This window comes from Fukomys damarensis, unplaced genomic scaffold (assembly GCF_012274545.1).
Source record: "Fukomys damarensis isolate Sample0158 unplaced genomic scaffold, DMR_v1.0_HiC HiC_scaffold_20, whole genome shotgun sequence".
Lineage (NCBI taxonomy): Eukaryota > Metazoa > Chordata > Mammalia > Rodentia > Bathyergidae > Fukomys > Fukomys damarensis.
The window spans coordinates 29542637-29566309 of record NW_022900932.1 but is presented as its reverse complement, the minus strand read 5'-3'; the positions used below and the strand labels follow the sequence as shown (position 1 = coordinate 29566309).

The window sequence follows — 23673 nt, the reverse complement described above, 5'->3', positions numbered from 1 at the left end:
AATAATAAAAAAAAAAAAAAATAAAAAAAAAAAAAAAAAAAAAAAAAAAAAAAAAAAAAACAAGTGTGGAGGAGGGAGAACGGTCTTATGTAGAAGTAGAAGGTTTTTCCATAAGGTGACATTGTCATTTCTTTTAATTTTTATTGATTGAGATTCACTCTTTTATTGTTGGGAAACAAGTTATATAGCTTATATATGACATACCTTTTTGTCATGTGGATATCAATGTTATTTTTTTCTCTTTTAAGGCATTGAGTAGTACATTGACTTGAGAAAAAAGAATATAGACAAAAATGGAATAAAATTTGATTCCATTATGTCTTTCCTGTGTATGAAACAAATTTGGCAAATATTTATTTTCTCTTGTTGTCCTGTCATTTGTCATACCCTGCTCTACACTGTTAGTAGTAGCAGTATAAGGAGAGTTTAACTAAGTTTTTATAATAACCTGATATCACATCCTTCTTTAGTTCAATGTGGCAGTCATTTTTTTCTGTTTAGCTTTCTGTTGTTTCAGCGCTCTAAATTTGTCAAGATAGCACAGTGAAAAGATAATAACTCATAAGTGAATAGTCTTCAATGTTATTTGTAGATATAGTATAACTATTACATGCTTTCTATATATTTGCAAAAGAGAAGAGATAATTTTTATAGCCTGTTATTGATTGCTACCTCATACACTTTTAAAGAAATATTTCCTTTATTTTACTGTATCCTTCATTATAACATTTCTATAAAGTTATCTATCTTAAAACCATTTAATTAAGAGCAGAATTGATGCTCATTTAAGAAAGATGATCTCTTGGACCTGTTCACAGAGAAAATAATCATGTGAGACTAGTCTTTCTCATCTGAGAAAGATAGATCCTCTGAAGGGCCTGGAATTTAGCTCAGTGGTTCTGCCACCTGCCTTGCAAGTGCAAGGTCCTGAGTTCAATACCTGCTACCAAAAAAACAAAAGATGGATCATCCATACTTTTGCTTTTATTTTCAAAAGCAGAAAATTGAGAAATCAAATTGAAAATGTGTATAAGGTAAAAATTAAGTCATCTCTGATTTTTATTGATAATATTACTTTTACTGTCATTAACATGCAGATGGCTTCATGAACAAATTAAATCCTAGATTTGGTAGTTAGTTGAGTTCAGAAGTATACATAGTATAAGATTTTACATCCTGGAACAATTCACTGATTGGAAATTAACTTTCTGTTTATTGTTTTTTTGGCAGGTAACAAATCACAAGACAGTGGCATAGCAGAGATGGAAGAACTTCCTGTACCACATAACATCAAAATAAGCAATATTACATGTGACTCATTTAAGATTTCATGGGAAATGGATTCAAAGTCAAAGGACCGTATTACACATTATTTCATTGACCTCAACAAGAAAGAGAACAAGAACTCAAATAAATTTAAACACAAGGTAAAAATCTAACACATACTTAACTCTGCTTGCATTTTAAGAAGTTTCTAAGTATGAAGAAATTTTAAAAGAAAGAATAATGTTCTAATAATAATTTATATGGTTTTTGACATTGGGAACAATTAAAATGTGATTTGAGACCCCCATCCCGCTAATAAATTTTAGAAGAAAATGAAATGCCATGTTTATTGTTAAAATATTTTAAAATGTAAAATTGTGACTGTCATACAGATATAAAATTCATCATGTTAAATTAGATTTCACTTACATCATGAAGAAACTGATGAGGTATTACAAAGGAAATTAAAGATTTCACCCCTTCTTTACTTCACACTTAAAATACCATATCATTGAAAAGGTAGTGTATATTCAGCTAGATTTTTAATTATTTTATTGTTTAGAAATACCTCAACTTTTCTATGACACATATACTCTATGCTTGAATAAAAGTGAAGAAAATATTACCTATATATGTATATGAGATTATTTTAAATATTTATTTTAAAAGTGTTCTTGCACATAAAAAATACTTAGTAATAAGCTTTCTGGTGAATTATAAATTACACCAATAAGTCTTTTAAAATTAAATCTATTGAATTTTATCTCTTTCATATCTATTTCCTTAAATTTTATCAGTTAGTATTAGAATGATATACTTTGAGAAGCATGTTATACAGAGAACACCAATATGCTAGAAATTAAGAAAATTAGTATCCAAGAACATTTATGCCATTGGATTTGGCTGTATGACCTTGGGTACATCTCTTGAACAAGTTGGATCTTTGTTTCTGGATAGGGAGAATAAGAGATTTTAAAATAATTGTCAATTATTCTTAAACAGAAAAGTTCTATTGTCAGCCAGGAATATAAGTTCCTCTCCATTTCTTTGTTTGTTTGTTTTTTGTACTGGAAATTGAACTCAGGACATTGCACTTAAGAGGCAGGTGATGGAACTACTGAGCTAAATCCCTGGCCTCCCTTCTCCATTTCTATTTTTTGGTACCGAGGATTGAACTCGAGTCCTTGCGCTTGCAAGGCAGGCCACTAAACCGCTGAGCTAAATCCCCGGCCCTCCATTTCTTATAATTGATTATAGTTTTATGTCTTACCCTTCCTCTTTCCCTTTTTTTCCTACCTTTTCTTCTTTTACTTCTTATGCTCCCTTTTTTCCTTCTTAGGATGTTCCAACAAAGTTGGTAGCAAAAGCTGTCCCCTTGCCTATGACTGTCCGTGGACACTGGTTTTTGAGCCCAAGAACTGAATATACAGTTGCAGTTCAGACTGCCTCAAAACAAGTCGATGGTGATTATGTTGTATCTGAATGGAGTGAAATTATAGAATTCTGTACAGCAGGTAAGAGAACTAGGTACATATACAGTAAAAACAAAACAAAACAAAAACCCTTAGATAATTGTGTCTGGAAAGCTAATTACTGAAAAAAAAAGTTTTTGTAGTTAATAGGTAAATGAATATGCCATTGGTCATTTTTGCTTTATCAGCATTATGTAACACAATAAACAATATTGCAGTTATTTGTGAGAACTGAGATTCTCAGTAACAGAACTTGTGATGACATCAAATCACTTTGTTGCATACAGTTTCAAAATAAAGTTGATAAAATTAGAAAATTATATACTCAGCATATTTTGAGCCTTATTTTGTGAGGGAGCTTTCTTTTATTCTTTTACTTTCAGTCTGTCCATTTTCACAGACATTGAGAGGAGGAAGACAGGAATATAGTATCTTTCTTTAATTTCAGGGAATGGAGGCAGAGCTCAATAACTGTGTATACTAGAAACGTTATTGGACTTTTCACTTGCGTGCTGGAAAAACTTAAGAAAATCATTTCTAAACTAGTGTATACCTTTGTATGTCTTTGCTTCATTAAAAAGTAGCTTCATAGTCACCACTGGGAAATGTGATGTGAACTATACTTTAATATTTGAGTATTCTAATATTTCCTTTGCAAAATATTAGTTCACCACCTTTATCTGTTTCTTTACTCATTCATTCAAGAAGTACACATTTATTGAACATGTAGTTGAGTACTTATGCCATCCTCTTCTTTTGTTTCTTAAAATGGTACTTTGCCTCTTCATCTAGATAACTGTTTCTATAAAAAAAATAATTGTAGAAGGCAAGGGATTTAGCTCAGTGGTGCCACAACCTGCCTCCCAAGTGCAAGTCCTGAGTTTGATCCCGGGTACCAAAAAAAAAATAATAATAATAATAATGATGATAGTAATTGTAGAGAGGCTGTTTCAACACACTAGAGCTGTAGAAAAAGTAGTTTTTAAAAAGTTGGCATCAGCTATTGCAGATTGCTTAGCAACTTTTGCCAGCTGAGGTATCCATCAGATAAGTTAGTTTTCCTATAGTTCATACTTGCATTATTATCTTAGAGTCAGTGCATGTTTAACTACTGCTTTATTATCAGTATCTTGCATTGTTTTTTCATCTCAAACTCAGCATAAAACTTCTATGGACATGTTAAATGGATAAAGTTTTAATTCTATGTCATAGTGATTTTTTCTTTGCATATTCTATGATTAAATTGCTAGCTAATGAAACATCCTTAATTATTAAAACTGGTATCTACATAGTAGCCTATTTCTTTATGTTTCTCTATCTTCAGTTACAGACTATAAGACCCAACATTTTATGTATCAATACTATAAATAGTTCAAAATAAACTGTGAAACGCTATTTTTATTACATCTTGTTAGACAAATGTGAGAGATGTTAAAATGTGAAAAATGGGTTTCTAAAGTAGATGAAAATGTAGTATTAATCACAGTGATGAAATAGCTAGATGTTAACAATGAGTAAAGAAGTCTTACTAACTACCTCTGTTTGAGGTATCATTCAAATTAGTATTTCATCTCAGTGTTTACTGAATCAAAATTCTTTTTTGAGATTTATATCCTGTTTACTCTTTTTCCTTTCTTTTCATTTTATCCTACCAAGGAAGTTTAATCTATATGTAAGACACACAGGCACAATCTCTTTTGATATTTTGTTGGAGGCTGAATATCCATAATCTGAAAATACAAAACTCGAAATTCTTTTAAATTTGAGACTCTTTTGAATTCTATGATATGACACATTATATTTTCGAATTTTAGAGCTTTTTTTTTTATATTTTGCAGTGTGAATACACAGTCAATAAAAAGTATGTGCACATATTTCACAATCCAAAAATTCCTGAAAGCTGAAGCATTTCTGATCTCAGGAATTTTGGATAACTTGGGTCTTGATCTCTTTCTTGTTGCTGGGACAAAATACTGAACTTCCATAACTTAAAGTAGGACGGTATATTTTGGCTCACATTCTCAGTCCATGGTCAGCTGGCTCCAAGGCAGAAATGGCATGAAAACTATGGAAATCAATATGGAGATAGCTCAAAGAGCTGGGATTAGAGGTTCCATTTGACCCAGGCATCCCTCTGCTGGGTATCTTTCCAAAAGAATTAAAAGAACATACCACAATGATATATGCACACCCATGTTTATATCAGCACAGTTTGTAATAGCTAAAACTTGGAAACAGCCCATTTCCCCATTAGTTGGAGACTGGATAAAGAAGATGTGGTTTTTCTATACAATGGAATATTACTCAGCCATAAAAAATGAGAAATTAGATTCATTCATAGGAAAATAGATACATATTGAGGATATACTAAGTAAAATAAATAAGTCACACATGTGTAAATACCAAATAGTTTCTCTGTTGTGAAAAACTATAATTGTACATAAGATCCTAATGGTATAATTGACAACGTGAAATAGGAAGAGAAGGGCTAAAGGGTAGGGGAAGTGAGAAGGAAAGTGTAGGGAAAAGGAAATAAGGGAAAAGAAAAAAAATATGAGAAAATGAAAAAATGGAAATAAAGTATTTGTAAATAGGGAAGGGAGGAGGGGGTGAAGGGAGGGCAGGGATAAGAGGAAAAAATGAGAACCAAGACCTGTCATGTAAAGGTACAAGATCCCAATGATGAATGTAACTGTACTGTATACCCAAAATGTACCAATAAACTCAATGAGAAAAAAAAAACTGCCTATGTGGTGGCTGCTAGGAAGTAGAGAGAGAAGGGACAAGATGGGAAGGTATATACCTTTCCAGGACACACCCCTGTGGTGAGCCTCGTGAACCAGGCCCCAGCTCTTAACAACACATTCCTCTCCATGACCCAATCACCCGCCCAAAGCCCAACTTCTGAACACATGAAGCTTTTGAGGCACATTGTAGAACTAAGCCTTAATCACTTTAACAGATGCAGTTTTTTTTGTCATGATTACATGAAATAGTATCATGGTATTTGCTTACTAAAAATTTTACCTACTAAAACCCCACTTGACATTGGAAAAAAGTATAATATACTATTTCTTCTTTAGCTTAAGGGCGATATTTAGAATTTCCAGTTGAAAAATATCTATCTGCGATAGATTTGCATCCTATAATTCTCCGAAGAAAGTTACAGAGTAAATGATAAGGTGAAATGTCAGCTTTTAAATGTACAAGTTATTTTTCTATAAGTTTCATTGTCTTTTTATTTTCATGGGTAAATTTAAGAGAAACTTAAGCTGTTCAAAGTTCAAAGTTTTTTGAGCATATCAGAATATCTTACCTTATGTAAATTTTGAGAAAGCTATTTTGTATAAATTGCCTTTTAAACTGGACATTTAACTCGTGCAGTATTTAGTGAACCCATACTGTGAGCTAAACACAAGGTATTGGAAATTAAATAAAATAGAATACCACAAGCTAATTCATTTCTATTATAGTTTGTAACAGAAATGACACCCAATACACCCCATAATAATACCATCATTAAATATATATGTTTCTTCTTTAGACTGTCAGTTCTTTGAAAGGAACAGTAATAAAGTTTAATTTTTTTTATCATCTAAACATCAAATTTTGCATATTGCTTGGTACATTGTATGTTCTAATCTAAATAAATGTTTGAGTCAGTGATGCAGTAAGAAAAAAAACATGTTGCCAATGTACACTTTAACAAGGTTGGTCTGTTTGGAAAGTTTTACTAAGGTTTATAGACCAAAGTTTTTCCTTGGTTTCTGACAACAATTCTCAAGCAATTTTCAAATCAAGAAGTTGATGAAAAAATTACATTACTTTGACAGTTGTATTAAATTTTTGGAAGCTTTTTGTACCCAAAGGACATCAACCTGGAGCCAGGGGTCTAGTCTTGAAGTCATTGGACATATGAAAACTGGGCAAAATCATTAAATTTGTACAAGGTTGAATATCTTCATCAATAAATTGGCATATTTAATCATTTCATCAACCTTTGAGGGTTAGAGAATAAATTACATGAGCATTATTATTATTGCTTGTGGATGATAAACTTCTTATTCAGTTTATCAACTGGCTGAGGAAAAGTTGGTAAGGTGCCGATAATTCATTTGTGGATTATGAAGAGTAACTGAACATGTTTGTTCAAATATTTTCAATTCCAAAGAGTGAAAAAATGCAAGTATATTCTAAGAAACAACTGTAAACCCTAAAAAAAGAAATTTGTAGAAAGAAAAATGTGCCATACAATGTGTGTTTTATTTATAAACAATTTCCTAGTCACTAAGTTAATTTCTTAGTAGTGAATTTTAATAATAACCAATTTATTAAGTATGCAGTTAGCATTTTGGTGCCATATTTTACTAACAAATTTTTTTGAAAATTTTCAGACTATTCAAAAGTTCATCTAACACAACTGTTGGAGAAGGCTGAAGTGATTTCAGGACGTATGCTTAAATTTTCTGTTTTTTATCGTAATCAGCACAAAGAATATTTTGACTATATTCGGTAAGAATAAAATATATATAGTTATTTGTGTACTAAGTCTGATTCTAAATCAAGGCTCATATTTCCTTTGATTCTAATTCTGCCAAGTTGCAATTCCAAGTTTCTTTTTGAAATAATTATACTTTTTTCCTAGAAAAAAAAATCAGTAGAAAAATTCGTATCGTGAGATTTTTCTCATTTAGATTCCTTTCCATAACCATATAATAATTTCTGTTTGTTCCAGTGCAGTAGATCTTAAACCACTGGTGTTTAGATTGGTAAGCATTTACTGTGTATATTTCTCCAATTCTCAGTGACTCAGATGTCCTCTTGCATTGACTGCTAAATTTTCACCTCTTTCTGTGGGTCCCTTTAAGATACTAAAAATGTGAGAAAAAAGATGACTATTTCATGAAATATTGTGGGAAATCAGCTGGGATTTGTACAGTTCTGCCTAAGTAGAAATCACTTAATTATTATCTCCAATTATTTATGAAGACAGTTGTCTTTACTTTTGAATTCTAGTGATAGTTGACTAATATTTTAGGCCTATATATTTGATTCCTTCAAATGGTTTGTAAGAAGTTAACAGCACTTTATTCTATATGCAGTTTTAATATTGCAGGACTTTCATATTTGAAGAGAAAGATTTAAGAGGATAAATAGGCAGATGTGTTTTAAAGTGAAACTAAAGCTTTCAAAAATGACAAGTGCTGTATTGGTTCTAAATCTTTTACACAGCCATTCCTATAATTTGTCATTTAAAAAAATCTTGGTCTCATTTTAGACTTTCAAGAATTCTTAGACAGGAATGCATGTGAAAAAATTAGAAAGCTTTGATGTTCTTTTTTCATATTTCTGTAGTTTCTCTTAAATCAAGATCGTGGTTTCAATTTTATGTCATGTCTGAGATGTGAAAAGTGCAGAATAAATTATAGAGATTTAGGCTTCTGTGTTCTTTAAATGAAATACTCTGAAATATCATATATTTTAATATATTATGTTGAAAAGCAAGTCTTTTAAAAATTATAAATGTATAGCTTAGTCCGTCATTCTCTTCACTGGGAAAGTATCTACTCTGGAATCTTTTTATTTATTTATTTTGTTTTGTTTTGTTTTTTGGAATCTTTTTAATTAATGGCATATATCATTCCCCTGATTACAGAATACAAATTAAACAATATTGGGAGTCATGCTTGACAACTCTTAATTGGGAATGACTATGTGCAGAAAATTTTTTTATATTTGTTAAGCAAAAATTTGAAAACCAAAAAATTTCCACTATTGCTGTTGTCTTGACAAAGAAATATATCAAGTGAGATGAATTGTTACATCTTTGGTGCTTGGTTTAAACTCCTGGAGCATCACCAGTGTCTGTTGTAGCGGGCCACTTGGGGTCAGTGTTTCTCTATGATTTTCTGTGTCCCTCAAATGAAAGCTGGTGTTCATACTCCCAACTATTCTCAAAAACACTTCCCAGAAGAAACAGATAAAAACAAACGCTTATAATATGGATAGTTATTTTATACATTTCATGATTTGATTCCAGGGACTAGCATGAAAGATGTGTTAACTACCAAGGAAATTTACCTGTGATTGATTTTTCCATGAGAGTAGTAAAATCTGTGTATACTGTATATTTTTTAAAAAAAATTAGTGCATGTTAGTAATAAAGAATAGTGATGCTCACCTTGAGGAACTGTTACATGAATATAACATACCTTAAGTAAATTATATCTTTAACAAAGCAATACATATAAATAAATATACTTACCAAGGCATGCGGACAGTTTTTTTTTTTTTTTTTTTTTTAACATATTAGGGACCTTGGGATTCAAGGAACAATACAGGGTTGAGTTCCCTGAGTTTTATCTTTTAATTCTGATGTCCGGGACAAGGTTCAAGCAAAAAACACAAATGGGCACAAACAACAACAACAACAAATACCGCAGAAAGTTGTCTTGCTTTATTTACCCAACCAAGTAGGAAATGATACAGATATCTAGAGAATGACCATCCTATTCCAGCCCAACAAGTTTTTTTCTGAATGACATCATCTGAAACCCTAGAGGCAAGAAAAAGGAGCACAATATTTTCAAGTGATGAAAGAGAACTGTCACCCCAGAATACTATATCCAGTGAAAAGAATATATCTTGAAACATTAGAAAGAGCAACAGAGTAAAATACAAGATCCATTGTAGGATACCAAACTGTAATTATTTCTTATGTCTCCTTGTTTGTATCTGTGACAGTTTCTTTTTTCCCTGAATCTACATTTTTAATAAGCTCCCAAAGTAGTTTTCACGTGATAAAATTTGAAATCCATACCTGTTCTAAATCCAGTGGCAGATCATGAGCACACTCTACTGACTCACAAACTCTTTTAAGAAGCAGAAGGACTGAAGCACCCTTCTTTCACTTGAGTGGTAGTTTGAACATTTCATTGCAAGTTATGCTGGTAGGAATCTCAGAAGAAAAAGAAGATACACTTGGGGAATACTGAAGAGAATTTAAACTGCCATTCACAAAAGTGTAGGCAGCATTAAGGCAACTAAAAAGGAACGTTGAAGCAACCAGGAAATACTGAGTTGAAGAGTTTTACTATCCTTGGGACTGGAAGGAAGTCAGCTAGCAAGAGCACTAGACACATATTAGGGTAGAAGAACTGAGCCAGGTCACAGCTACAGACACTGAAGCATGGAGCAAGTAGAGAAAGACACAACCAGGGCTTGACCTCCTTGTATCCTAGATCTGCTGGGCCTCACACTGGTGTAACTGAAATAAGAGACCAAACAAAGAACTGAGTGACAGAGTCTCAGGCCACAGTGAAGACAAAAAAGGTAGAGCATGGGTCTGGGGGTGAGGTAAAAGGGAAATAACCAGTGCTCTTTACATCAGAACATAAGAAATAATCTGATTAGCAAACTAATCCAGGATTAAAAAATAAACAGGATTTAACTCCTCTAAAAAATAAACTGTTGTTAAAAATATAAATGGATAGCACTCATTTTTTGCTTTTTGCTTTTTATCTTTAATTTGACTAGTTGGATTTTACTTTTAAAGTGCATACCTTAATAATTTCTTTGATAGAAGTACCATCAATTGATTTCCCCATAACAAATAAGCTATAATGTATCTTCTTATTTTAAAAGTTTTTTAGAGACATTTGTATACCTTCATGGAATACATTTTGATAATTTAATATATGAATACAATGTGTAACCATCTCTTCAAATATTAATCTTGTGTATCTGTTGGGAAAATCTACTCTTCTAATTATTTTGAAACATCATCATTTTATTCAGTAGTTACTGTATTGTGCTCTAGAAAAAAAACGGAGCTAAATCTTTTCTCTGTATTTTGGTGCTATTTATTGAATTTTTTTCTCCCTCTCCTCCTGTATTTTCCTTTCCCAGACTCTAGTGACCACTATTCCATTCTGTTCTTTTATACGATTGACAAATAGTTTTCATAAATACATGAGAATATGTAGTGTCACCTCCAGTTTCATCCATGTTACTAGTTTTTAATAATGCAACTTGCTTTTCATAATGACTGCACAAATTTATATTCCCATCAACAGTGTATAAATTCCTCTTTCTCTGCATCCTTGCCAGCATGTATTGCCTTCTTAATGATAGCTCTTCTACCTGCAAGAGATATTTTATTTTGATTTTTATTTGCACTTCTCTGATAGTAATAGTGAGCATTTTAAATATATAGTACTTCTTGGCCATTTGTATTTCTTTTGAGGACTGTCTCTTAGTGCCTTTGCCCATTTGTCTAATTAAGTTTTGGTTTGTTTCTAATTAAGTTTGTTTGTTTTTCATGTTTAGCTTTTTGAGTTCCTTATGTATTTTGGATACTATGCCTTTGTCTGATGAATATTTTACAGATATTTTTCCCATTCTATAGGTTGTCTCTTAATTCTATTATTTCCTTTGCTGTACAAAAGCTTCTTAATTTGATATAATACCATTTGTGTTTATTTTTGTTGCCTGTGGCTTTAGGATTTTATCTGAAAAGTCATTCCCTACCCCAATATGTTGAAGTGTTCCCCCCTATATTTTCTTGCTGTAATCTCATAACTTCATTTATATAGTTTACATTTAGGTATTTGATCAATTTTGGATTGATTTCCAAATCTCACTTCATCCCTTTTTATGTGCATATGCCATTTTGCCAGCATGATTTTATTGAAGAGATTATCTTCCCTATTCTAATTTCTTGACAGCTTTTTTGAAGATTGGTTGTATAAATGTTATTAATTTCTGGATTCTTTATTCTATTTTGTTGGTCTACATATCTCTTCATACCAGTACCATGCTATATGGGTTGCTGTAGCTTTGTAGTATGTTTGGACATTGGCTACTGTGATGCCTCCAGGTGTGCTTGTTTGTTTGCTCATGATTGCTTTGGCATTCTGGGTCTTTTTTTGTTTGTTTGTTTGATATGAATTTAAGAATTTTTTATTTGTATGAAGAAAGTCATTGGTACTTTGATGGAAATTACATTGAATTTAGAGATTTGGGGGAGTAGTGTGGCCATTTGCACTATTAACTCCTCTAAAACATGGGATACCTTTCCATTTTTTTGTATCCTCTATAATTTATTTCATTAGTATTTTAAAATTTTTATTGGAGAGATTTTCAGGAGAGATTTTCACATCTTGGTTAAAATTATTTCTAAGTACTTTATTTTGTAACTATAGTGAATGAGTAATTTTTTCATCAAGTTCATTATTGATATATTAAAATGCTATGCTGTTTTTTATATTGATTTTTGTATCCTGCTCCTTTACTGAATTTGCTTTTCAGTGCTAACAGCTCTTTCAATGGAGTATTTAAGTTTCTCTGTTATAGAATCATGTCTGCAGACATGGATGTCCTTAATGTTTTATTTTTAATTTTTGGCCTAATTTCTCTTGTTACGATACCTAGTAGAGTATTAAATAAGACTGTTGAAAGTGGATGTCTTTGTCTTGTTCTCAATCTCAAAGGAAATGCTCAGCTTTTTTCAAATTCATGCAATATTCTCTGTGAACTTTAGTCTTTAGTATTTTGAGATATGTTCTTCCTATACCTAGGAAGGGATGTTGAATCTTACTGAATGTTTTATTACATCTGTTTAAATGATCAAATAGTCTTTGTTGTTCATTCTGTAGATATGTCACATGATATTTATAGGTTTGAGTATATTGAACCATCCTGTATCTTTGGGATGAACTGTATTTGATCATAGTGTAAAATATACTGTTGAATTTGGTTTGCTGCTATTTTGAGAATTTCTGCATATATGTTTATCAGGAATAGAGATCTGTCATTTTTCCTTGTTGTTATTGTTCACTGGCAATATCATTCTATTCTCTCTAGCCCTATATATTTTCTGCTGAGAAATCTACTGTAAGTCTAATAGACTTTCTGGTTATATGTGACTTGCTTCTTTTTACTTGCTGTTTTCAGGAGTCTATCTTGTACTTTTGATGTTATGACTGTGATATGCTTTAGTGAAGATCTATTTTGGTTGAATCTAGTTTGGGTTCTTCGAGTTTTTTTTTAAATCTATTTTTGTTTTGTTTTTCCGGTACCAAGGATCAAACTCAGGACTGCGCTTCACACGCATGCACAGCCCCACTGAGCTACATCCCTGGCCCAAGCTTCTTATATCTGGATGTCTCTCTTTAAAAATTTGGGAAACTGTCAGCTGTTATTTCATTAAGTAGATTTTCAGTGGCTTTCCCTCTTTTCTTCACTTTGCTTTCTTTAGGCTCATTATGTTGGTTTTATTTTCAGGCATTTCAAATTGTGATCTATTTCTGGAGAAATACCGTTTTCCTTTGGAGGTACCTAGTTCCCTTTCATATTCATTGTGTCCTTATGTTGCTAACTGATGTAATATTTGCTTCTCTCTATTTTATGAAGTGGCATTTGTATGAAGAAATTTTTTTTCATTTAGGTAAGATACAGGATTCATTGGGTAGATACTTTGAGTTTGGTTATAGGGAAGCTCTAAACTGTAGTCCCCGATTTTATCTTTCTCTGATGTCTGAAGTGGTTCATGAAGGTAGCTGTATGACTTTGCAGTGAGTATAGGGTTCTAAAGGTAAATGAGCTCAAAAACCAGAGTCAGGCTATGGTGCTACTGTGGCTCCTGGCAGCAGCTGCTCCTGTCTTGGTGGTACAGGATGTGGAGAGGCTTTTCCCAAGGAGATGCCAGGCAAGTAAATGTGATGCCAACGGTTGTGTTTCCAGAAGAAACCATCCATGAACCACAGGATATAAAGGTGGGCTTGCTCAGAACTCTCAGGATGAAGGTAGGAGATGCCTGGGGCTGTAGCACCAACAATCCCAGTTCTGAAGCCACAGAGTGGGATGGGACCTTTCCCAGCTAGGTAGTGCTCATTTAATGAGTATGTCCTAGAATATTTGAAGAATCATTCATCCTATGCATCAATATTCAAATATTTAGCAATATTTTAGTCCAACTTTCTTTTTTGAAAGACACCTCTAAAACCCAATAAATAAAAAAGGATGTAAGATTTTCATTTGCAATTTAATTTTTTCATCCAGTAAACACATTATGTTAAAGATCTTCAAAGTTTGTAGATCATGCTTAAGTTCAAGGTAGAATTCAGTCATTATAGGTAATGTCAAAACACATTCTCCTTGATCTGATAGTAAGATGGGCATTCGGGCATTTAGCAGTAGATGGATGGCTGACTTTTGGACCCTTCAAGTCTATCAATCAGTAAGTTTACTATTGTTGTACTAAGCCTGTCAATTTCTCTTGCAGAGAGCACCATGGGAATGCTATGCAGCCCTCTGTCAAGGATGACAGTGGTAGCCACGGCTCCCCTATCAGTGGAAAATTAGAAGGCATCTTCTTCAGCTGCAGCACTGAATTCAATACTGGGAAGCCACCTCAGGATTCACCTTATGGAAGATACAGGTTTGAGATTGCAGCAGAAAAACTTTTTAACCCCAATACTAATTTATATTTTGGGGACTTCTACTGTATGTACACTGCTTATCATTATGTGATTCTTGTTATTGCCCCTGTGGGATCACCAGGAGATGAATTTTGTAAGCAGCGCCTTCCTCAACTAAATTCGAAGGATAATAAGTTTTTGACCTGTACAGAAGAAGATGGGGTGCTGGTTTATTACCATGCCCAGGATGTCATTTTAGAAGTCATTTACACTGATCCTGTGGATCTTTCTCTGGGCACCGTGGCAGAAATCACTGGTCATCAGCTCATGAGTTTGTCTACTGCAAATGCAAAGAAAGATCCCAGCTGCAAAACCTGTAATATCAGTGTTGGACGTTAACACCCACTTTTCTTATTCTTACTCATCCCCTTTTCTTCCACTAGGAGCATTGATCCTCTGTTGTCCATTTTCATCATCAAATGTTTTCCACTGAAGCATGCACATGCCACTATCACCAAAAGCAAACTACCACTTCTCAAATTTCATTCAGAGCTATTTTAGTGTTTCTTATTCCCCACCCTTCCCACTACTTTCAATGATCAAATATCCTAAGTTCTCCTTCTGACACTTTATTTGCCTAGATGCTGCAATGTTTTTATTTTTCCTATATGCCAAACATAACAAGAGAATTACATAGAATGCTTTAGCAAAATACAAAATAATGGCTTATAAGTGGTGTTTAAATATGCATTCATTTTAATCTACTGAACAAATACTGGAATAACTCCAAACGCATGAAGGGTGTAATTGCAGCATGAGTTAAATCTTGAAGCCTAGAATTGTCAGCACTTCCAATTTGTTGTTTGACAGTGTTATTTATGTTATTTATATTAGCTAACAGGAAACAACTACTGTGTTTCAGCATAATAAATATAATAGAAAAATATTTTATTTGTATTGTTGTATAAAATATTTACAATCATATTGAATATGTGGAGTTACATTTTAATAGCAATTGTATACATTGTCATGAAACCATTTCCCTTATCAAAGATGTAATTTGTAAACCTCAAGTAGTTGTGTATCTGTCCTGTTACAAGTGGATGACTTCAATTAAACAAATTTATGAAGGACATTATTCTCATTCATAAAAGTTATAAAATCAGGTAAATACAGAGAAAATAAGCCTCTGAAATAATCTCCTTTTGAAATTATCAGTATTCTCAACTATATGAAAATGTGAATTTCTTCAATATCATGCTTAAACATTACAGAAAATAGAAATACAAACATGATTCATACATTAAAGAATGTCAGCCTTTTGCTTGTTTTTAGAAAACAAAATAAACTTGTTTTAGTACAAAATAACAAAACAATATACTAAAATTGATGAAGCAAATAAAATATTCTAGCATCTTTCCCAAGGTATCAGGGCAAACTGGTTCCAGACTTTTCATTTTGCACAGAATGAAGAATAACTACAGCTCATGAGAAGTGTTTTCACTTTCTGAAGAAGTATAGACATTGGAACATTAAGAAAAATGCATATTCCTGATGGAAAAATAGTTATATATTCTTAGTTATAGTAAACAAAAAGATTAGCAATAATACTATGGTCACATTAGATTATATACTGAAGACACATCTATCCAAAATACCTATTTTAAAATTTTAATATAAACATCTGTCAGTTTTAGACAAAGATAATTCACAAAGTACATGCTGTCAGAATGAACTTTGGTAACCAGAAATGTAAAACCACAAATAACTGATAAAATAATGTGCTATTTTTATATTGAAATTAAAAAGCAGTGACACCTTCTAGTATATTTTAGGATACTGAAAGTCTAACAGACTTAAGGGACAAGCCAGTAGATGTTGTATCACTTGAAATTTCAAATAAATTACTTTCTTACCAGAGGTTTTCCTTGCTATATGAAAAACAGAATCTCTTTTCCTTTCCTGATTTTTAAAAAAATTATGCTCTTTTCCATACATCGACATAAACAATCTTTGGATAGTAAATAAACTTTCCCTAACAAGTGGCCCAAGTATGTGTCATTTAGATTTAAAATACTACATTTTTTCGGCTGGGGATTTAGCTCAGTGGTGCCACTGCCTGCCTCACAAGCAGAGAACGTCCCATGTTTGATCCTCAGTACCCATCCCCAAAATTATATTTTTTTGAAATAATTATATTGACTCAATTTTGTCCTTGGCATGGAGGAAGCTGATTTTTTCCCACTAAGATGGGTTACCTGTTTAATTTTTCCCCATTTAAATCCCTTTCCTTTGGACAGTCCATAAACTTGCTATCCTTTCTTAAAAATAAACTACCACTAAAGTGCTTCCATTTTCAGTACGTCAAAACTACTTAGCACAAAGAGCAATGGAAAAATAAGCTTGATTTTTATGTGGGGTGAAAATGATGGTGATTTCCTAAACCTCAAATAGTTTTGGCCACATCTTGCTTACTGATGAGGACCTCTAATAGTCTCAGTTTGGCTTTTATGTGCTTGTATTCGTAGTACTCATCTGCCATCGGTATCCTATCTTCTTTTTGTGGACTTCTGCAAAGAGAAAATACAATCCATTAGCTCATAATAAATCAAGTCATTAAATGTCCTTCTGTAACTTATATATAAAGAACTGCAGAGTAGAAGCTTCCTCTTCGTTTCTGCATTGTCTTCTTTACCTCCCCGTCACCTTCATTCGCTCTCTCTTCCTTGTTTCTAAATAATAAATACGTCTGAGAATATGAATGTCATAGGTCTTTCGCAGAAAAATCATCCCGAGCTTAGACATACAACAGTGGGCCAAGTAAAAGACCTGAGAAGAAAATGAGCTGGAATCATCAAGGCCTTCAGTCATTCTCCTAATACTTGCTACAGTTCCACACATATGCAGTATTTTCAGCACAAATAGTGAAACTTATTTTTTTAAATGTCATCCTGAAAATAAAACAAATTTGATAACACAAGTAAATCATAAATATATGATTACAAGAAAAACATCTAGTCGCTGGCCATTTTATAAATTTAAAACATTCCCATGCTTCCTTAAAATTATAATACCCATTTCTGCCACTGTGTAGAAGAGTCACTGGGCTGATCCTTAACAGACATGATAGATGAGTCTAAACTACAGTAGTTCTCTTCCGCACATGAATTTTATTAAGACTAGATATATAACTGCATACATTTTTATACATGCAGTCTAACTCCTGCATGCTCTAACATTGTTATCAAGAACATTTACAGTGTCTTAAAAGTTTCAGTCATCTATTTTCATGGTCATTTTACTTTATGGATAGTACCAGTAAAATGTCTTAGGAAAGCAAGATTAGAGTCCACAAATCTTACTCATTCAAAGCTTTGATTTTAGTTGTAATAAATTACTACTTTTGAATATAAATGAAATGTTTCACCACAAGAGGGCATACAACCTTATAACCAAATACTTAAAGGAATATCTGAAGTAGTTTTTTTTAGGAACCACAATGCAGTAGAATGCTATACATAAAACATATTTAACCTCTTTACTTTTTTAGGGTAAACTTCTGGGATTCAAAATAGGTAAAAATATAAATTTATTTAGGGAACTCAAAGATATGAAAAAAATATATGCACATACAGCGACTATTTGTCACACGCGTTAACTAGCTTTAGAATAGTGAAAATAGCTCCCCAAACATTTCCTTGAATGAGATATTTCCACAGAATACCTTCAATTTAAAACAAAAGATATCAGGAACTTTAGTGTAAGTCACACAAATAATAGAACATAGTACAAAGTCACTATCCCAAAGGATGCTTTGCAGGCAAAGGTGTATGAAAGTTCTGTAAAATAAAAATGCACGCAAAAAGAAAACAAGACATGGAAATTTAACTTGCTACTTTGCATTAGATTAGTTATCAAAAGAAATGTAAATAAGTTGGGTTTCTAGCAAAATGGAAATGAAGATTCCAGGTAGAAAACTAAGAGGATTACATCAGAATTGCTTTATGCAAAAATCTTCTCACTTAAATAGGTCCACTCCTAGTGAATACCCCTGGGAACTGAAATGGAAAATCTGCCAGGGACTAAGAGGTAAGTAGACAAAACTTAAATGTTTTAAGTTGCCTTTAGAAAACAGTTCCTCCCCATCAGGGCAATACTTAGGCTGCTAAACCAAAGGAAGTTCAGGAAAGGCAAATACTCAGCAATATCAAGGAGCCATTGTATCACTGATAAATGCTTATGCTCCAAACATCCAAAGTAAGAGTTTAGTCTCGTCTTTGCCACTTAATAACTTTGTGACTTTGGGAAAGTTACACCCTTTTCAAAAAATTTTTAAAGCTGATGTCCCACATTACAGCTGTGGCTTCCCAAATTACCCTAAGAGTCTAATCATTTCAGCTTATAAAACTCATGCTCAGTACAACTAAGTGATTTGACTTACTCTTTTTAGAAGTTGATCAATAACCCTTATCTTTCGATTGTATAATTCTGTTGGTGATACACTAAAAATGAGCAGAAACTGAAGTAATGTTCAAGAAGATTTGAGTTGGCACAGAAAATTAGAGGACAAATACAGGATATAGCTAAACATTCAAGAGGTAGAATAGCAATGAACTTTTGAACAAATCCTGAAATAAAATAATTAGGGTCAGATCCTGAAGTTCAAAGGAGATTAAAATTTAAAGTAAAGAAAAAATTATTATTTAAAAAGTAGGGAACAATTTGTATAACTTAAGAATCTAAAAACAAATTATATGGACTGAAAAATCAAATATATTTGAAGGCTTAAATTCAACAGTATAATAAGATTTATTATGCAAAGTTGGGGATATTTGGATATTTATTTCTTAAAGATTGATGTCATACTTTGTAGCAGTAGCCTCCCAAGTAACATCTCTAATAACAGCATTATCAGAATGTTACACTGGACAAATCCTGAGTCTAAGCCAGTATGGACATAATTTACATTTTGTGTAAGCCCCTGTTCCTGAAAAAAGCATTACAGCACATTCTGAATAGTAATTCTCTGGGAAATATAAGCTAAAGAAATCTACCCACACTCACCTTCCTGTTTGTTTAAAAAACTGTTCTTCAAATTCTCTTAGGGCTTTCCTTAGTCTCTTCTTGTCAGCTCTGGTTTCTCGGAGATGGTCAAGAAGTACAGGCCTATGTGAGGTAAAATATTTATCATTAATAAGTACTAGCATTAAGACTGAAAAGTGTTCTGATCGTAAAAATCTTTTGAGTGAGTATTGCTAACATAGAACCTGTCTGGAGGTACAGTCCATAAGCATGGGAAATTACCTGATGAAAACAATGTCATGGGAAAGGAGAACAAGAAAGACGAGGCAAATGGACTGAGGCTATTTTAGCACTGGTAAGGGTGATGGCACGGTTAGGGGGAGATGCATCACAGACATTTTGAAGGAATAGTTATCAGTATTTGATAATAGATGAAACATAAGAGACACAAGTGGAAGAAAATGCTAATGATTCTGCCTTTAGAGTATGGGGAGAATGGCAAAATCTTGGGAATGAAATTAAGACCCTGAAAAAGCTGTAGTTCTATAGCAAATTTTGCTAACTTTATTCTAGAACCTGTAAATGGTTTCAAAAAATCTCTGAACTATGAAATGATACAGACATTTTCTGAAAAATACCATTACAAAAGTCAGGAATGACTACTTTAGGACAACGACTATTGATAGACGACAGATGAAAATATTTTCTGCCTCCAGATATGTTAGAATTTCTATTTATAATTTAATACATTTGCCTTAACCCTATTTTGGGGCATAAACCTTACCAGGCTAATACATGTTGAAGAAAATCTCTTAATCTGGGATGTGAAGTACAAAAAATCAAAGAAGGCCAAATGGTGAAGAGGAATGCCAGTTACCAAATGTTGATATTAATAAAAATCCAAATTGATCTTCACTGAAGAGCCAAAAAGTGACAAAGAGCAACTCATTTACTTAAGACCAAGGGGATTCCAGAGAACTTATGTAATTTTATCTTACGTGGATGTATCTATCTTATGTAGATGGAATAGAGTAGGATAAAGGCTTTGGCATTTGTTGAGCCATAGAGGGATCGTGCACTACTTTGCCTCACACACTGCCAAGCATTAGATCTGTGCCAGAGCCCTGCTGAAAAGAGTTTGATTCAACCTAATCAAACATTTACATATATGACAACTTGAGGACTTTACTGGGGACTGTGGTTCCTCAGCTATGTCTGCTAGACTCCAGCTAAGAAGTCAATCAAATTAGGGTTTTAGGGCTGCTCTCTCCTGGATAGCACTTTTCAGAGATTAATGGTCCTTCTAAATTTTTGTGTTACATATAGGGTACCCAGGACATTTTGAACTCTTTTAAACTAAAAAGAAATTCCACACTAAGGATTCATACTTACATAGTGGCCTCATGTAAATTAGACATGGAGAGAGCTGGTTGTTTTACTTCTTTCTTTTCATCTGGTATCAGGGCCCTAACAGGTTCTGTCTCAGAGTAGGTAAGGTGGTCACCAACAGGAATTTGAGACCCTGGATCTGGTAAAGGTGGTTGGCTTCCCTGTTGACAGTCTTCATCAGAGTCCTCTTCCTCCTGCTTATCACAGGCAGAGTTAAATAAAGTCACAAAATGCCAAGTACCTCTTGAGAATGGAAAAGCAAAAAGGGAGAAGAACCATAAGTAGATACCATGAAATCCAGTAAGAGACTCAAATGTGTACTGAGAACCAGGATGGAAGTAACCAAGGGCCCTTTTTCAGTTGCATAAAAAAAACAAGAAAACCTGCAGAAGTTAATGAGTAAAAGTGCACTGATGTTGAGCTTACCAAGTTTATTTGTACTTGGTGGGCCAAAGAAGGTACAAAATTATACGGTCCAGTCTGGACTGCCTTTTTTCCCTTATACACAGGTCTTATGGGTTGCTGCTTCATACCAGTGATGTGGGTTACAATAAGACAGATTACAGAGACTTTGTCATGCAGAATATTCCAAGTCAGGACCCAGTGCAGGACTTTCAGAGATACTGAGGATGCTTATAAACTTGAGAAATTCAAAGAAGAGCTCTTTAAAACCAAGGCAAAATGGAGTTACACTTTTAACTTGTTCTGATAATTATCACAACCAAATGATTTTCTTGCAAGTAAATCTGAAAATCCTATTCCACTTTAAATTATGCTTTCTCATGGGAAAATTTCAAAGACTATGAATTATTATTCTTTTAATATATTTTAAAGTACAGAAATATAAATTTATATTTATATTTAACATGTATTCTTTTTTTTTCCTGCTACCAGGGATAAAACTCTGGAACTTGCACTTGCTAGGCTGGTGCAGTGCCCTGAGCTACATCCACGGCCCCCATTTCTTCCTTTTTATATTGATATCTTGAACAAGTGACTGTTCTGATACTGACAGAAATGAATTTAATGTATTTTTATAGTTCTACATTCCCATAAATCATTCTTCATTAAAAGTAGCCTAACTCAATTTCAGTTTTCCTATTGTCTACTGGAATAAATCTATTCCAATACAGTGTAGTCATATGATGCCAAAACAAAATGTTACATTACATCAAGGAAAAAACTATTTTCTTATTAAAAGAGGAAAATTAATGAACACACAAAAATCAAGAGGTTCTGTGTTTGTCTACCTGTGTTATAAATTACACAAGACCAAACTGAAATCTATCATTTTTTTCTCCTCACAAAGGGTACTGAAAGCAAATTTTAAAACTGGCTTCAAACACAGAAGTGCTATATTATATATTTCTGTTTCACAATAGTTCTAAATGCCAGTGACTGGGGCTAAGAAAGGCCAAATGTTCCCTTTTTGAAATAATAACTGGTATTGTTAGTGACACACATGGCCAAGAAAATTACTTTATAACTCTCATAATACTAACTATGACATTGTGCTAACTAAACACCAATACAAAGCAGGTTACCATTTAATGCAATTATCCTGACTTACAATTGTTGGTATAAGGGAAGGCGTTGACAAGATTTGCTTGATAATTCTGTATCGATCATAAAGGGGCTTTATGAGGTTCTTGTCTTGCTTAGTTACCTGAAAAACATGAAGTAAATTATTGTTCCTTTCTCAGAATGAAAACTTGTCAGTATTCTTAGCAGGCAAGAAAGAAAAGTCTTTAAGCCTCTAAATCTTGACACTCAGCTGATACTATCTGTACTGTATATAGTACATGCCAATTTTTCTAGGAAAAATTACTTTAAGGATAGGTCTAAGTTAGGAAAGTTGAGTTTTATGGCTTTATAGAGGAGTCTGTAAAGCATAAATAATATGAAAACTCCTTTGTGCATTCTTAAACCAATGAGTGATCAAAAATCTATTATTTTGTCTTTCAAAATACCCATTCCATCTGGAATTTCATGACATTCACAAACACCAATTGTGTACAGGTCTTCATAAATACATACATGGATTAGATTATCCATTAGCTCTGATATAAACTGTTACTCTACGCAAAACATTTAATTCCTCTTCCTTCCTTTGATTTTTCTCCCCACTGTACCACTGTGTATGTAATGGTCTATATATTTCCTATAAACAGTCTCCCTGTAATTGTAGGCCAATGGTTTGCACTAAGCAGGTAGTGGGAAGGGAAGGGCAGAAATAACTCATAACATCACCCAAGTATCTTTTGAAAAGTACACACACCCAAGAACGCTAAATAGCCCTGCCTTCCAAATGTTCCAAAGAGACTCCTGAGGGAAAAGAAAATGTCATGAGCATGTATTAAGCCTGCCAGTTATACTGGTGCCACCCTACCCCATGTACAATTACGAAGGAGGGAGAATTCATTTATTTCCATGGCATAACGCCACCCTCTGAGCAGAAGTGATTATCTTTTAAACAACCACAGATAAAAGGGAAAGGTAATGCTTTTTCAGCTTCAGTATGGACTCTAAGCATCAGTGCAAAAATCTCAGAAAGCAGCAGAATAAAAGTCTTTCCTGAAAATAAATCATGCTTCATTGTAGAGGTTTTAATACTTATTGTACTTTTAGCAGTATGCAAGGTTCCCAAATAAAAGTCATCTGTTAATTTGAGTTTAAAGTAATGGGATGTAATGAGATGATCTGAAATACTACTTAGTGTATTTCACAGGCAGCTATAAGACTAGCTTCCTTGGAAATATATGTTTTCTTGTTTTATTGTAGCCTTAGGACTGCTCTCTTACGACCCACCTCATGTCTGACTAGTCACTACGTGGTTTACTATGGTAAGTTCTCTCAGAAACAATGCCGCAGCTTAGTACATGGAAGCTTACATATTATCTGACACTTGTTCAGTGAAAATAATGGAAATCATTGCCATTTATACAAGGATGATTTCTAAAGCACTCAGAGATTTCCATCTGACCCTCATAGACTTGTACGTTCCTATTTGACTTAGATGCCTCAGAAAGACAGCCCACCACCTCAGTTTGCCTGGACCTGAGGCAGCTAAGTAAACTCTTCTCTGAGGTTCAGTTTACTCATGG

General features: G+C 33.2%; 2 protein-coding genes across 10 annotated transcripts in view; one reads left to right on the top strand and one right to left on the bottom strand.

Annotated features, from left to right (window-relative positions):
- Phyhipl (phytanoyl-CoA 2-hydroxylase interacting protein like) overlaps positions 1–15291 on the top strand; it is a 45160-nt gene extending 29869 nt beyond the window's left edge. For both annotated transcript variants that reach the window (XM_010603113.3, XM_010603109.3), the window contains exons 2-5: positions 1231–1427; positions 2606–2780; positions 7133–7250; positions 14023–15291. In XM_010603113.3, the coding sequence (XP_010601415.1) occupies positions 1263–1427; positions 2606–2780; positions 7133–7250; positions 14023–14557 (993 nt within the window). In that variant the 5' untranslated portion in view covers positions 1231–1262 and the 3' untranslated portion in view covers positions 14558–15291. The remainder of the gene's footprint in view (positions 1–1230; positions 1428–2605; positions 2781–7132; positions 7251–14022) is intronic.
- Positions 15292–16292: 1001 nt separating this feature from the next.
- Positions 16293–23673, bottom strand: part of Fam13c (family with sequence similarity 13 member C) — a 106769-nt gene continuing 99388 nt past the window's right edge. For 4 of the 8 annotated variants that reach the window (XM_010603074.1, XM_010603040.1, XM_033766593.1 and 1 more), the window contains 4 exons: positions 22140–22235; positions 20573–20766; positions 19223–19324; positions 16293–16728 (listed from right to left, as the gene is read on the bottom strand). In XM_010603074.1, the coding sequence (XP_010601376.1) occupies positions 16605–16728; positions 19223–19324; positions 20573–20766; positions 22140–22235 (516 nt within the window). In that variant the 3' untranslated portion in view covers positions 16293–16604. The remainder of the gene's footprint in view (positions 16729–19222; positions 19325–20572; positions 20767–22139; positions 22236–23673) is intronic. The other 4 variants (XM_010603044.1, XM_033766594.1, XM_010603057.1 and 1 more) reach the window with 3 other exon arrangements.